Below are 16486 nucleotides of genomic sequence, written 5' to 3'. Positions count from 1 at the left end.
AGATTGCCAAGGACCAGCATGGAGAGGGTCTCTGAGAGAAGGGGTGTCTGGGAGCAGTGAAAAGAATGACTCAAAGTCAAATTGCGGATCCAAGCTGACAACCTGTGTTCTGCTTGCTATTCTAAGAGATCTCTCTGTCCATGTCCTTCTTGTGTGTGTGTGTTTTTGTGTGCATGTATGTGTGTGTGTGTGTGTGTGTGTGTGTGTGTTCACACGCATGTGTGCATGCGTATGTGTCAGTTCTCTAAGCAGTTCTCTTTTTATCCTAAAAAATTCTCTGGATAGCTCATCTCATGTAGAACACAGGTCCAGTCTTTTATTTTACACATCAACTCCAGGTTTCCTTTTGATTATCTTATGAGTCTGCATCCCATGACCACAGCCCTTTGATTCATAGGAGGAAGTAACCATACATTTTTTTGTTAATTGCAAAATAATTCAGAGATCTGTCTGTCTTTGTTAAACAAGTTGATAAACAAGTACTTTGAAATGACCATTTCTACCGCACCTGGGCCTAACATCAAAGGGTCCTAGGCTGACCTTGAATTCAGGGCTCTGCCTGCCTTTGACAAGCTGGCTCATTGTATAGCTGCCTTTGTTCCTTGAGTTTCATGAAGCCCCCTCATAATTCATATCACATCCTTATATTTCACATAGTTGAGAAATTGTATCTATTTTGACTCATGTATTTAGAGCTCTTTCCCACATCCTTAAGGGCTGCCCTTAAGCTCCCAATGTTTACCACTTTTCCAGGACTTAGTCGTACCTTTGCCTCCTGGAATCTGGTTGTCTGATTATCATGGAGTTATTAGCATTAACAGGGAGGACATTCCTTAAAGGAGGGACATAAAGTAAGTACATTAGGCAAACATCCCTTATGTCCACAGTAGCCATTGACACTCATGGAGGCTCACAGTGGGGCCCTTTCCCAGGGGAGGAACCATGTCATTCTCTCCTCACCAGGGCCACGCTGGGCTCGGCAGAAGATTCCAAAAAGAGTGCTTCATTCTTTGCTGAGTGTATATAAGACAAGAGTGGCTTTACAAAATTACCTCTCAGGTACATTATATATTTAGACAGGTTTCACAGCTTGTCTGGTTCTTGGGAGACAGAAGCAAGAGAAGAGGCTCCACTCGAGAGCCTAGGTGTTCAGTGCTGAGACAGAGCCATAAATGAGCTGTGCTTTCTCTAGCATCTCAGTGCACAAGAAGACTCTTAAAGACATGTCATGGTCTGGAAGTGACTTTCTTAAAGTTACAGGCACTGTAAACATTAGTTCACCCGGGAACTACACTGAAGTCTCACACTATTTTCATCACAGCCATGGTATCCCCCACTAGTCTTTGTGAAGTCTTGTCTCCTGTCCCTGTAGATCTTACCTGTTCAGAGGTGACAGTTTTTGAATCAGTGACATTGTTTGTCATCCCCAGAACATGTTAGTGTTTGTAATGGTAGAAAACTGAATCTAAGACTCTGACCTGCTTGGCAGAAGAGTCCAGCAGCTCTGGTCAGATCCAAGTGCATTTGCTGAACTGTGGAAGCCCTGTGAGTGCCTCTTGGGGCACTATGACATTGAGAAGGAACCACCTTAGTTATTGTTACCTAGGACCCTGGAAACCCACAAGACCCAACAAGGAAGGGACCCTTCACCTACCTGCATCTAAAGCTAGTGACTGCATGATGCTTCTCTCCATTGGACATTCTGAGCGTCACTCCAGAGCCTTCTCCTCTATGAAGAAATACTTAGCTGCCTAGTAGGTGTCCCAGTTAGGGTTTTAATGCTGTGAAGAGACACCATGACTCAAGGCAACTCTTACAAAGGAAAATATCTAACTGGGGCTGGCTTACAGTTTCAGAGGTTCAGTTCATTATGGTGGGAGGCATGGCAGTGACCAGGCAGGCATGGTGCTGAGAGTTCTACATCTTGATCTGAAGGTAGCAGAAGGGGAAATGTGCCAACACTGGTTGGAGCTTGATCTCTCTCTCTCTCTCTCTCTCTCTCTCTCTCTCTCTCTCTCACACACACACACACACACACACACACACACACACACACACACACACACGAGACTTCAAAGCCTGCCCCTACAGTGACACACTTCCTCCAGTAAGGCCACATCTACCCCAACAGGGCCACCACTCCTGTTAGTGCCACTCCGCATGGGCCAAGCACTCAAATGCAGGAGTCTATGGGGGCCATTCCTATTCAAACCACCACAGTAGGTAACCAAAGAAGGCAGAGGAGGAAGGAGAGGATGTTAAGAGGAAAGGCTGCTGCCTCTGAGGTGTAGAGCAGCCCAGGTTCCCACATACCAGCCTCTGTCCACTTCAAGGTACAGGGCGGCCCTTGCAGATCCCAGCCAGCCCTACGAATGGATACCAGGACCCAGCAGAGCTGACCCACCAGTGACTGCAGGCCTAGGCCCTTATCCATGTTGGTTGCCTGGTGGATCAGGAGGCCTCTGATCTCTGACTGGTCTTGACACACGAGAACTGCTCCCTTAGCAGCAAGAATGCAGGGCCCCTAGAATCAGCTCCTGCTTCTAGAATTTTCCCAAACCCCTGCATACCTCTCCTTGGATGAAGTGGGAATGAGCAGGGTACGTAGATATGGACCTCTGGCAGGCAATCAAGAGGACTTCGTGTGGTGAGAGGCTGGGCTAGAGACAGTCAGTAGTGTGGATGTCAATGTGCTTTGGGTTCAAATACAGCAGAAGACATTACCTGGCTGTGGATGTCCCCAGTCTTCTGGGTTCCAAGTAGAGAGCTCAGTCCTGAGACAAGGTAGGTGAAGAAGAAAGGTCCAGGGTGAAGCCTAGGTGCCAGTTAAGTAAGCAGTGTCTTCCTGCACGGGGAGCAGATACTAAACTTTCCTGGAAGCAGTGTAGTGTGTGCAAGGAGGGAGGGGTTGATTTTCTTAGAGGTAGGAGCTGATCCAGACCCTGGAGGCCAAGAACCAACTCTCTTCCTCTCATAGCCTTTCTTTACTATAACCTTTTTGCTTTTACTATTTGCTTTGTTGTTTGAAAATGAATTCTCTCCCAACGGCGCAGAATTGCCCAAGGTTTGCCTTCAGTGGAGAGAGGCAGGGAAGCTCTCAACAAGGTATCTACGCAAGGTGAGTCAAGGGTCACAGGTCCATGCCCTTGTCCTGAGAAGGTTCTGAGTAAGAGAGTGGGGGAGGAAAGGCGAAAGGAAGGGAGGGAAAGAAAGAAAGAAAGACTGAGAAGGGGGCAATTCTTGGGAACCGGGAACCAAGGTCAGTTTCCTCGCTTGGTACCACAGAAGGTTTCACTGGGACCCGTAGGGTGTTTTATAGCCTGACGCTTGCGTTCTTGAGTCCCAACTGCAGGGTAAGGCTGACCTCCGGTGAGGCTGCAAATGGAAAAGGCAGAGGGAACCTCAGAGCTGGCGAGGTTTGAATGTCTTCAGTGTCCAACTTAGAGTGTCATTGTCCATGTCAAGCTAGGTCTGTGCTGGAATCTTCTGTCGTGAAATGTGACTTTGCGGTAATTTGAACTATCATGTTGCCCAGGCAGATACCACTCCCAAGAGCTGAATGCGACCGGTTGACCTAATTTAATTGGCTCCAGGCCCTGTTTCTGAATTCCTCCATCTCCAGTAGGCACTGACCCAGCATGAAGTCCAGTGGAGAAATGTCCATTCTGTAACTAGGCAGGGGATACTTTCGTTCGTTTTCCAAGTGTTTGGCGATATCTGTTTGAAATGATAGCTATTATCAAAATTATCAAAACCCAGTTCCTTCTTAGCAGATGTTTAATTAAAACCCTCCAAAACTACTCAGAGATTTAGCTAGGCGCAGTCCACGTTGATTCGAATTTTAGCATTTTACAAGCCAGGATGACTTTGAGCAGAACATATACAGCATTTTAAACACTCTAATTAAAAAGGAGAAAAAAATAGATTTCTTTTCCCTACCTGCAATAGCCTAATGTATTCATGGTAATTCTCCACAAGTTAGAAAGAAAAAAAAATCCTATCAAGAGTAACTAGACTCCTGACCTGGAAAAACTTCCTGCTCTCACAAAGGTTTTTTCAAAACTGACATTTAACAAAACACGGAGTGATGTAGGTAGTGCTTTATTCATACCAAGATATGAACAGCCTGTGAGGGCTTGGGTGTGCTGCCAACAGTCCTGTGGGCAATACAGTAAGTCACCAAATTACCCGTTACGGTTTGTATATGCTCAGCCCAGGGAGTGGCACTATTAGAAGGGGTGGCCCTGTTGGAGTGGGTGTGTCACTGTGGGCGTGGGCTTTAAGACCCTCATCCTGGCATCCTGGAAGCCGGTATCTCCTAGCAGCCTTCAGATGAAGGTGTAGAACTCTCCGCTCCCCCTGCATCATGTCTGCCTGGATGCTGCCCTGCTCCTACCTTGATGATAATGGACTGAACCTCTTTTTTTTTTTATTCTTTTTTTTTTCTTTTCTTTTTTTCGGAGCTGGGGACCGAACCCAGGGCCTTGCGCTTCCTAGGCAAGCGCTCTACCACTGAGCTAAATCCCCAACCCCTGGACTGAACCTCTTAACCTGTGAGCCAGTCCCAATTAAATGTTGTCCTTATAAGAGTTGCCTTGGTCATGGTGTCTGTTCACAGCAGTACAACCCTAACTAAGACAACCCCTTAGTAACTTGCTGTCAGGATCAAATGAATGAGATTCTCTAGAGGTCACAGGGGCAGAGCCTGGCTCCAAACACTCAGCCTTGCTGGAGAAAACATGGCATTCCTCCATCAAAGCTTGACCAGGAAGTCAGCAAAGAGACCCAGCCTCTCTCTCCCAACAGCCTCAGGGATTCCCAGAGTGCCCATTTGGTTCTCACCAGTTGTGGTTTGAAAGAGAATGGCCCCCTTAGACTCATGTGTCTGAGTGCTTGGTCCCCAGTCAGTGGAACTGTTTAGGAAGGATCAGGAGGGCGTGGCCTTGTGGGAAGAGGTGTGTCACTGGGGGCAGGCCCAGAGTTTTCAAAAGGCCATCCTGAGTCTTTTTCTCTTTCTGCCTCTTGTTTGTAGACCGAGATGTGAGCTCTCAGCTACTGTTCCAGCCCCAAGCCAGCCTGCTGCCATGCTCCCTGTCACGATAGTCTAGATTCTAACTCTCTGAAAGGTGCCTTGGTCATGGAGTCTTATCACAGTAATAGAGACAGGCATGGTAGGCTGTTACTAGCCCCACTTTTAGAGGAAACCAAAGCTCAGGTAGCTGCCTGTACAGATGACAGCAGGCCCTGTGACCATACCCTCTGAGGGAGAGTGCACTTATTACATTCCTGGTGGGTAGTAGGTTTTCCAATTAAGAGGGGACCCTAACTCTAAAGTTGTCACATCAGACCTGTCATTGCAACCAACCACTAGTTATGACCTCACTTTTGAGGTCGAGGATGCGTGGTTACAGGTAAACACTGAATCCATACTCTTTCTAAACTCTGGGTAACACATGCAGGGGGCTGTCAGGTCTGGACCACTTTGCAACTGAACTCGCATAAGCCTCACCTGCATGGAGATTTAGGATAGAGATGCCATCCATAGGTGTGTCCACAGAAATCCAAGTGAACATGCCCCTTTCCAAAGAATTTCTATTAACCAACAAACCTCTGGTACATAATGGTTAGCTTATTTTCCCAGTCACCAGAAAGAACTAGCAAAGTTACTATCAGTTTCCTCAAAAATTACTTTTGTGCTGGAGAAATGACCCAGCTGTTAAAGGCTGTGGTTAGCAACCAGAAAGTAAAAAATTACTTTTTTCCGTCGATGAATCCCTAGAATCCAACTTTCCTCTTGGAATGACATAAACAGGACCAAGTCCAATATTTATTTCAACTTGTGATCTTTTGATTGATAAGTCGATTGTGCATATTGATGAGGTTCAACATGACATTTTTAACATATGCACGGTCACCGATCAAGACACTTTCTACCCACACCTACTGCCTTCCTGTCTTAGCCGCATTTCTCATTGCAGGGGGTGGGGGGTTGTTATTCTGGTCTCAGAGGGTTCAGCCCATCCACAGTGGAGAAGCCATGAAGGCAAGAGCTTGAGGCTGCCGGCCATGTTGCATTTGCATAAGCTCTGCACCTGTGCCAGTCTGTCCCACTCAACATCAAGATGGCCTGGGTAACTCTATTCCTGGCAGGGGCTTTCTAGGAATGAAAATTATCTGATTTTACTTGATAAGGATGAGGCCATGTTTCTTGGGAAAAGGATGTGGCTTGTCCTGTCTTAAAGGAGACACGAGTGCTAAATGACATTGCTGTGAACAAGTGGAGAGCTGTTAGCATCCGGACCTGAGCTCTGTCACAAGTCAGCAGGATGATGTTCTATGCAGGTCCATTTTTTTTTTCTCCTAGCTGCTGTGTTGGCATGTGGCCTCTGGACTAGGCCTTCCTTGATGACTGGGGCTGTTTGTTAAGCGTCAGTGATAATGTGGTCGTGCCATGGGACACATGATCAAGTGACGACCATGTACTAGGGGCCTCATGTAAAATACTCTCCATCTAGATTTTATGTCAGGAGTTGTTGGGTAGGCAGGCCTGGGGAATTAATTACAACACGGTCCAGGGCAACCTCAGATTAGTAGAGACTAGGGCGACAGATTAGCCTGAGGCCTCCAAAGGGGACTCAGCCTTGGAGCGACCAAGGATCAAAGTCCAATGAGAAACCAATCAATGTCTCTGAGGAAAGAGGGAAGAGAAGGAGTGAGCCAGGGAGGATGGGAAGGAGAGAAAAAGGCACTGCATCCTGTCAGAACAGGGAGCAGCTTTTAGGTTGTGTTGGCAAGAGACAAAATATCTGGAGGCAGCAAGGTGAGGCTAGACAGAGGAAGGCCTGAAGGCAAAGGCTGCCAGACAGGCAGAGCTGTACTCGCTCCTGTTTGCCTCTTCTGTCTTTCCCAGAGCTTGGTACTGAACTGTTTTTCCCCAAAGCCAGGACCCTGAGCCCCAAGAAGTTGAGAGAGAGACAAACTGGAATCAGAGCTCAGTCCTACAGCCATAGCATCTGAATCTGACGTGGCCATGCTCAGTCCCGTTAGTCTTTTTCAGATCCCTGAGCAGTTTCTAGTCTAGCTGCCCCCAGATTTGACAGACACTTGCAGGGGGCAACAGTGTTGCCTCAGAATATTTATCGTAATTTATATTAGGTAGCAGAAGAAACATTGTAACACACTACATTGCTGAAAGGCTCTGGGGTTGAGATGGGGGGAGTGCAGCCCCCTTGGAAGTGGGCAGGACTTTATGTGGCTGAAGCATACATGTGTGTGCTTCATGGAGAGAGCCAAACGCATTTGCTGGGTTTTCAGAATACAGTGTTCCGGAAGGAGAAGACACACTCAGGGTTAGGCGGGGAACAAAGGCTCAGAATGAATCAAGCAGTAGTAGGTGTGTGGGCAATGCTGGGCACCGGCACAGTTAGGGAGGGGGTTCCACCCACGGCCACTGCTCCAGTTGGTACAAATAACATCAAAATCAATCAGCGGAGTACTAACAAACTAGAAAATACCACCCCCCTCCTTGAACTATAATCACCAACGTTAGCAATCTCCTAAGATTTCCCTATATTCTTAAGAGCTTCCCTTTGTCTACTGAGAGGCTTATAGGGATTAAGTGGGCTGTATGCAGTTTGCAACACTGTAGGAGAGACACCGATCTTATTACTCCTGACTCCAATCATAGCAGGATAAACAGATTAGCCGTGGTTATGCTAACGTATTACAGACAACCTTTGCTTCTGCGTAGTTCTGTTTGGAATTAGAATTACATGCAGGAGCTATGAGCTAAGATCATCTTACCTGCTCCCATTCAATTCCTGCCTTCGCCACTGCGAACCAATGTGTGACCCTGCATGGGTGCCTGAAGAAACAGATTAGGGGCACCGGGAGAGAAGTCATCAAAGTGGCCTCATTTTAAATTGGCAATGTTCCCTAAACATTACCAAGGATACATGCTGCAGAGACTAGGGCTGAGAATCCAGTGTGTTAAGTCAGAAGCAAAATGGGACGTTCCAAAAGGAAGACACCGAGGTTTGACCGGACTCGTGGCTGAGGGTGGGGTCTAGGTACACTGACTGTAGCTCATTATTTTTTTCTATCATTCACAGCCTACCCTGCCCCTCTCCTTAGGTTGCCTCAAAAAGTAGCATAAAGCATGGTAAATAATAGGGTTCCTAATGACATTTACGTACGCGTACATGCTGGAACTTGGTCACAGGCATCCTTCCATCACCCTTTCCTGTCCTTGCCTTTTCCGTTATGCATTCCTCTTTCCAGGTGGTGCTTACACACTTTAGGGTCAGGAGATCTCGAGAAGCACGGCAAGTCAAACCGATCTCTGGTTTTATAAGGGGAGAAGAGCTCTTAAGCTCTGTAGAATCAAGGGAAGGGGCTGTGGTTAGAACACGCTCACTATGAACGGTGCATTGGTTTGTGGGGCAAGGTGATAGAAATCAGGGTTGTCCAACCCTTCGACGTCTCTGGGCCACAATGGATGATGTGTCTTGGAGCACATATCAAATACACAAAATACAAATGGGAACCTATGCGCACAGAAAAAGATCTCTGTGTAATTTTCATGATCTCTACCACGGCAGATAAAAGACACACACATCATAACAATAATTAGGAAACATCCTGTACAGGAAGCAGATCCCACGTTTGCTAATGCACACACACAGCATTAATAAGACTTCATTAGTTCACTTATTATAAAAGAGGGCAGCATAGAACCAGTGGAAGATTTGACGTTTCATTCGAGAAGTGGTGGCACCAAGATCTCGTTTGATAGATGGTGGCTGTGATTCTTGGATACGTTCCTTCGTCAGACATTTCGATCTAATTTCCCTCTAAGTGTGTTCTAGTCTTGAAAACAGTTGCTCACATATGTAGGTGCTGCTGAAATGGGGTGAGCTGGAGAGGATGTACTTGTGAAATAAAGGATTTTTGCTTCTGTGAGGAAGCATAGTAAAGAGATACAATAGAGATTTTCTTTGCTTGGCGTGCTGGCGACCTTTAACCCCAGCACCGGAGGCTGAGGCAGATGGAGCTTTGTGAGTTGGAGCCAGCTTGGTCTACACAGTCAGTTCTAGGACCCCTTTGTCTCATTTTTTTTCTTTAATTTGAATGTCATTGGCAACACTGTGTATTCTGTTTGAAAACTGGCAGGTAGCATAATTAAGTCAGTGGAAAATGGAGTCATAAATATACAGAAGTACTGATGTTTTCCCGGGCTGTGCGAAATGTTTTAAAAATCTAATATCAAAAGATTGAGGTTACAGTTTTGCCCCACAACATCGTGTTTAATCAGTGTGTTAAAACCCAAACAACGCTGGCCTTAACTGGGGCTTGCCATAATTTCGGTTTCCTTTGAAAGCTGCCACGATTTGACATGCACGGAAAGTTGTTTTCATCTTGACGACACATGCTTAATTCCTTTAAACAAGCAGTTGAACCCACTAACAGATGCTAAATCTGTAAACACGTTTTCATTGTCGAGTTCTGGCATAAATTTTGTTTTTATATCATAAAGGAGTTGATGATGTTACAAGTCATAAATCTTTTAACATTTGGCCACAGTTTAGCTAAAAGCCTTCTCCCAAAAAGTGACCAAAAAGTCGGTCAGCACCAGTGACTTTAGGGCATTTCTGGAATCGACAATGCTTCATGCTTGCTTCTTACTAACTTCAGACCTGATGATATACATACCGTTCTTATCCTTTTAATGATCGTGTGCACACGCTTTCCTGATGTATTATGCCACGACGCCCCATTAAATGTGAAATTTGGGTCGATACTGTATATCAACTTTGATTAGTTTTACAAGTCCCTCTCTTTTATCTGTCATCAACAGGACAGCAATGATAACTACACAAGATATGCAGACCATGGACAGAAATTCTTGCTTAAACATTTTTTATGTGCACAAATGTTTTTCCTGTATTTATGCACACTGTGCGTATGCCTGATGCCCGTCGAGGTCAAAGGCATCTAATCACCTGGAACTGAATTGTGGATGATTGTGAGCTACCGTATGGGTGCTAGGGACTGAACCAAGGTCCTCTGCATAATCGGGAACTGCTCTTAGCTGCTGAGATGCCTCTCTCCAGCACCTGCTTCAGGGTGCTTTACTGCATATATAAACCTCTCGATCCTTTCACACAGTTAGAGAAGCCACTTCTTCAGTGGCTTTATATTATCAACACCTCTAGTAAAACCACAAGCTGAGTGTGGTCACCCATGGCCAAAGCTACTTTAAAATCAGCTCTTCTACTCCCCAGAACTTTCTAGAGACTTTCCCGTTTCTTCAGTCTGCTGGCTGTAGTCTAGGAAGACAAGCTCGCTTTGGAAATCTCTGCCCCCTTTCCGGTGTACATTGTATCTGCCAAGATTTCCCTATGTCATCTAACAAAGTTGCTATCAGAAAATGGTTTTGGCTTTGCCATTAAAGATGTGACCATATAACTAGCTTTTACGATAGAATTAGGGTTGTACTTAATTTTCTTTTTGTTTTTTGTTTTTGTTTTTGTTTTTTTTTTTGTTTTTTTTTGTTTTTTTTGATTAAAGGACTGGAGAGATGGCTTGGTGGTTAGGAACAATTATAACTTTTACCCCCAGAGGACCTGAGTTCGATTCCCAGCACTCACACGGTGGCTCACAACCATCTACAGCTCCAGTTCCAGGGGCACAACACCTAGACATGAATCAGGCAAGCACTCCTGTGATTCTCTGGGAATCTGCACAATCTCCCAAAGGAAGCAGTGCTTATAGCTGGCCTTAACAACAATGACACAACAGCAACAACATAATACCACCACCATCACCACCACAGCAGCGGTGGGTGGGTGCATCTCTGACGATGGCTGCAGGTCACTCGCTAGTGACCATGGGCACGGACCACCCGAGGGCACCGCACAACAGGAAGCTGCCATCACCTGTAAAACTACAGCCACAAATGTGTCCGAGTATAGAGGACATGATACATTGATACTGTGACACAATGTTGTCATTTACAGCCTTCATACTTAAACATACACTTTTTTTTTTTTTAAAGGGTCAGGCATGGGACAGACACCCTTCATCCCAGGCAAAGGCAAGTGGATCTCTGTGAGTTTGAGGCTAGCCTGGTCAATAGAGTGAGTTCTAGGACAGCCAGTGCTACACAGAGAAATCCAGGTTTGAAAAACCAAAACCAAAACTGGAGAAAGAAAGAAAGAAAGAAAGAAAGAAAGAAAGAAAGAAAGAAAGAAAGGAAGGGAGGAAGGGAGGGAGGAAGATTCTTATTGTTTTAAGTAAGTATGTTTACAATTTTGTGTGTTTGGCTATGTGCACAGAGACCCTGAGCAGGTAGCCCCTTAGCTATGTGTCGGACACCTCTAATAAATGTTTCATTTTTAAAGGATACAAAGTAAGCTGGGCAGGGTGGCACAGACTTACAAAGCCAGGGTCTGAGGATCGTCACAGTGGGATAGTGAGGCCGTAGACCACTCTACGACTGGGTGACGACCATATTTATTTTATCCATATTAATCATACTCATGTTGTCTTCCTGGGTAGAGCTAACGACTCCCGGTGAGTCCATGTCCTCCCCGGCACCTGTGAAGTTGAGTGACTAAGGCTTTTAGAACGTAGAACTGGTGGCTGAACCGTAGTACAAAGAAGATTAAAAAGAAAGAAAGAAAGAAAGAAAGAAAGAAAGAAAGAAAGAAAGAATAACAGATTCTTTACATGATTTCTAATGTAGATAATCAGGAAGAGAATCAATTTATCTGTAACAAAACTGTGTAAACCTCTCGGGACCCGTATAGAACTTATGATGCCCATAGCGCATCTTAGAAAATGTTAGCTTTCGTGTGTGCATGTGTGTCTGTGAGTGTGCGTACGCATGTGCCGCGGTGGGTGTCGGAGAATAGCTTTCAGGAGCAGGTTCCTGCCTTCCCCTTCTCGAGGCAGGAATGATTCTGCTGCTGTGCTGATACTGCAGGGAGCGGGCTGCTGAGCCTCTGGGAGGGCCTCCATCTTGCCGTGGGTGTAGCACTGGGCCTCCACTGCGGATGTGCCCCGCCGTTACAGCTCTGGGTTTCAGTGGCCAAACTGCAGGCATCGCCCTGCGTAGCTAGTGCGTCTACAAGCCGGGCTGCCTCCCTAGGCACTGGGTTTCCGTACACAAGGTGATTTATAATCTTATCACAGATATGATAACTTCAAACTATATAGTTTATTTAATAAAATATCTATTTCTGTTACAGGCATCAAAAGACAATCTAGTTTTATGAAGTAAATCAATGTACGTGTAACGGTAAGCAAGTAAATGCTCTCATTTTACCCCAGTTTCTCACTTAAAGTCTCAGAGGATACCTTACCTATGACATACAAACACGGAAATAAATAACAGGGTAGAAATGTCTTCAATGTCTCCAGGGTTTGATTTGCCGAAAATAAAAATAATAAATAACTCTTTATGTGCAATCGTGGAGTCTCAGTTCGCATCCTATGCGCACCTAATACCTCTGTGTTAAATGACAGCTCTTCTCAGGTGACAATGATTTATTCACTGCGTTTTTCAGGAAGAATCTGCGTGATCCAATAATTAAAGAAAGCCGAGATTATTCTGGCATGGTCTGGAAGGCAAAAACAAGGGCAAGACAAACGAAAATAAAATCACAAATGGTAATGATTTTATAGGCGTTAGCTCTTGGGCCCAGAGAAAATCCCGAATCTAATAAGATGCTCTCTTGATGTACGAGCTGACAGGGACCCAGTGCAAACAGAAACAAAAGGCAACTGACATTTGTGTCAAGGAAAGAAGAACTCTAAGAAGTGTGGACCAGGAGCTGCACAGCCTGTGGCTTTGATGACGCCAGTGCTGTGTCAGGACAGCCAGAGCTCAGCGGGGAGACAGGTCACCTCTGACATCACCTGCCAGCGCTGCTCCTCCTTCCTAAGGGAGCTGCAGCCTGAGTCGGGCTTGTTCTCAGACGTCAGCTCTGCAGTCACCCTGCGTTCCTGTGAGTTCCGGGTTCCAGGGCGGACACACCTCCTAGAGTTTACTTTAGGAGAGCTCTGCTTCTAAAGTTCTCAGCTACACAGAATACAGGCTGACGCGAAGACTGGAGGTCTCAGAGAGTGGGGGCCCAGGGGACCCCGCCCAGGTCTGGTCAGACCCCAGGGCTGCCCCTGATGTAGAGCATTTTGATCTTTACTTCCAAACTGTGGAGTATGCGGTAGATTCTGGGAGCTCGGTGCTGAGGGAGGGGTGCAACTTCCGCTTTAATTCACACAAATACTTCCTGGTTCTGGCTGATGGACAAGGTGTTTGAGCGCTCCTTAGGTTTCTGGCTCTCTGTTTGGATAATGTAAGCTTCCACACAGTGAATTCAAGGAGAGCTGAGTACAGACAGCCCTGCCTTATCCCTAAGTATCTGTGACACGGGTCAGCTCAGCAAACCTGTGCACGGAGGGACCTTGTGCCCCAGAGACAGGTTCGTGTATAGGCTTCAGTTCCATCCACTACTGATGGCCAATGTGCCTGAAATGGAATCTGCCCAGTGACCTCAGGGCAGAGGCAGTGGTTTTCACAATGCAGCCACCCCTGCCCACACTCTCCATTTGTTTCCGGATACACACAAAACATGCCAGAACAGGACAACTAAAAAAAATTAATTTCCTCTCATCAAGTTCATAGTAGTCTAACTTAACAAAACTAGCTGTATACAGTTTGCTCTTTTTGGTTTTAAAAACATTTTTTGGTGTGGTGTAGTGTGGTGTGTGTGTGTGTGTGTGTGTGTGTGGTATGTATGGTGTGTTGCTGTGTGGTGTGATATATGTTGGGTGAAGTGTGTGGCTATGTGTTTGTTATGTGTGGTGTGAAGTGTGTAGTTACGTGTTATGGATGTTGTGTGGTATGTGTGTTGTGATGTAGTGTGTGTGGTATGTTGTTATGTGGTGTGTATGTTGTGTAGTGTGAAGTGTGTGGTTATGTGGTGTGAAGTGTGCTGTTACGTGGTATGTGCGTTGTGTTGCGTGTGTTATGATTTGGTGTGTGTTGTGATGTGGTATGTGTTGTGTGTGGTATGTGTGTTGTATTGTGTTGTGGTGTGTGTGGTATGTGTGTTGTGGTGTGTGTGATATGTTGTGCTGTGTTGTGGTGTGTGTGGTATGTTGTGCTGTGTTGTGGGTGGGATGTGTGTTGTGTTGTGTGTGGTATGCTGTGTTGTGTTGTGTGTGGTATGTTGTGTTGTGTTGTGGTGTGTGTGTTTTGTGTCTGCACCTTATGAGCACAGGCAGAGGCAAGGGGAGAAGCAGGTGTCTTCCTCTCCGGGTTCCCACCTTATTTCTTTAAGGGCTCTCCTTGAGAGGCAAGCTCATCATTTGGACAGGCTGGCTGGCCAGTCATCTGGGGTCTGTGTCTCTGCACTGCAGGATATACAGACCCATGCTCTCATTCCTACTCTTCTAAGTGTGAGCTGGGGTTCACACTCATGCCCTCCGCATACCCCACCCCCCAGCCATCTCTGTAACTTGGTTTATTTATTTTTTAAACCTTTTTGCAGTTTGGCATAAAACCTCATTGTACATATTAAATTTGTCAGATACTGAACACCGTAGGCATGAAACAGGCCCACTGCCTGCTGGCCTGTCAGGAGGTGGCGTATCTGCAGCCCCTCTTCTCTCCTGACACACATCTGTGCTCCCCAAGAGCACACTTCCGTATCCGTTAGCTTCTTCAGTCCCACGCCTTCTCCGGTCTCTTTTCCTCATCTCTGTTAATCCTCATTCATCTGTCATAAAAAAGCCTTTGTCCTCCATTTCCCATCAGCTCCATCTAGGTGACCCTAACCCTCAAACTCCTCCGTCCCTTCTGAACAAACCTTGGGTCCTTAACAGGGCCACACACCAAGCCGGATACTACATGCTACAGTTTAGAGTCAGAGAAGTGAGAGGAAGAAAGATCACCACAGCAGTTCAGTGCTCTTCCTAAGCGTATGAATGCTGAGTTTTCAACAAGGAACAGAGATCTCTGGAAGACGGAAAACTTTACCCTCTATCAAGTCGGCAGAAAAAAGGAAAGAAAAGAAAAGAAAAGAAAAGAAAAGAGAGAGACAGAATCATTCCACTTCCAATTAAACTTGGAGCAACTGGCCCCCCAAAACTGCTAACTCGAAGGCCAAATATCAGATGGCGTATCGGTTTCAGGATACGTTGTGAGACATCTCTTTATGCCAGTCAGAAGCGCGCGAAGCCCCTTTCTCTGTGGGTTCTGTTTTTTGAGTGTTGTTTTACACCCAGATCCGGAGGGGTAGGCGCTGTGGTGCTTACCTGGAGGCATCATGCAGTGCTCGGGGAACATCTTCAGGGTGCTCGTCAGTCTCTCGGTGTCCTGCAGAAGCAGCAGGGTTTTCATGTGGTCCAGGATGAGCACGTCTGCGGGAGGCAAGCGTCCAGACTCAAGGAGGCGAAGCAGCTCTTCAGCAGCTTCTGTGCTCACAGCTGGGTCCTCTCTGGAAGCTTCTGAAAGGAGTCACGGGGTCTTAGTTACTTGCAAGACAAACTCCCGCTCCCTTAGGAGTCCCCGGGTATGGACACATTCCTGGGGGTGAGATGTGCGGCACGTCAGGTCCATAACGAACTCCCAGGACAGCATGGGAATAGAAAATAGAACTCTGGGAGGAAAGGCATCGAAGTGCCACCGTTCGAGTGACTTGGGAGAGGCGGCCTGTGGACGTGTCTCGTATTTTAAACTTCCAAGCACAACACTATCCTCTGAGTCACTGACAACAGCAGGAAAAATAGACATGGAAACCAAGCCCAAGGCACGCTATGGGGTCCTTGAGAACAACAATGGAGTAAGAGTTCTGACCGCTTCGTGCTAATCAAGAAAACCCTCTCCTAAGAGGCCGGCTTTGTCTGTCTTCCCCAAGGTCCGCTGGTCTGGACAGAGAAAAAGTTTTTCTCTTGGGCTCCTTTTAAGATCTTTTAAACTTTCCCCAATTTACTTATTGTTTTTAGCTTGCACACGGAGTAACAGATTTCATGGGGGACACCATTTTGCTTCCATGTGTACACCTGGCTCTCGCCCCGCCCGCTGACATCACCATCTTTGTGGTCCTTAATGAGTCCCTCCTGCTGCTGTGTCACATGTTTCCACGCGGTCAGCTGCCCCGCCCCCTCACACGTTTTGGATCATTTCCTCCCACTGTATGGTCCCCCTTTCCCATTCCAGGCCCTAGACACACACGTCTGTAAACTAAGGCTTGTATTTCCACATGAGAGAAACGACGTCTGTGTATCCGCGCCTGCCTTGTCTGACTTAACATCATGGAGATCCTCGTCCCACTTCCCTGTTATGCTTGGCTTCAAACTTTCTGCAGCTGGATTCGAACCCACTGTGGCATGCGCTGTTTTTTGTTTTTGTTTTTGTCTTTCCTAGAGTTTTCTTCGCTACCAGCACTCTGTGTTAGACAATGTGCTCGTGTGTGACGCT

The 16486-nt window shown here is 46.4% G+C and overlaps 1 protein-coding gene across 7 annotated transcripts in view; it reads right to left on the bottom strand.

Moving 5' to 3' along the window:
- Positions 1-12201: 12201 nt before the first annotated feature.
- Erich1 (glutamate-rich 1) overlaps positions 12202-16486 on the bottom strand; it is a gene marked incomplete at its 5' end in the record, with an annotated part of 52793804 nt that continues 52789519 nt past the window's right edge. For 5 of the 7 annotated variants that reach the window (NM_001436572.1, NM_001436571.1, NM_001436568.1 and 2 more), the window contains 2 exon segments: positions 12202-12623; positions 15322-15513. In NM_001436572.1, coding sequence (NP_001423501.1) covers positions 12550-12623; positions 15322-15513 — 266 coding nt within the window. In that variant the 3' untranslated portion in view covers positions 12202-12549. 7 annotated transcript variants of the gene reach the window in all.

The sequence above is a fragment of the Rattus norvegicus genome, chromosome 16 (assembly GCF_021556685.1).
Source record: "Rattus norvegicus strain SHRSP/BbbUtx chromosome 16, alternate assembly SHRSP_T2T, whole genome shotgun sequence".
Taxonomy (NCBI): Eukaryota; Metazoa; Chordata; class Mammalia; order Rodentia; family Muridae; genus Rattus; species Rattus norvegicus.
The sequence above is the reverse complement of the archived record's forward strand: the minus strand, read 5'-3'. Positions and strand labels throughout refer to the sequence as shown.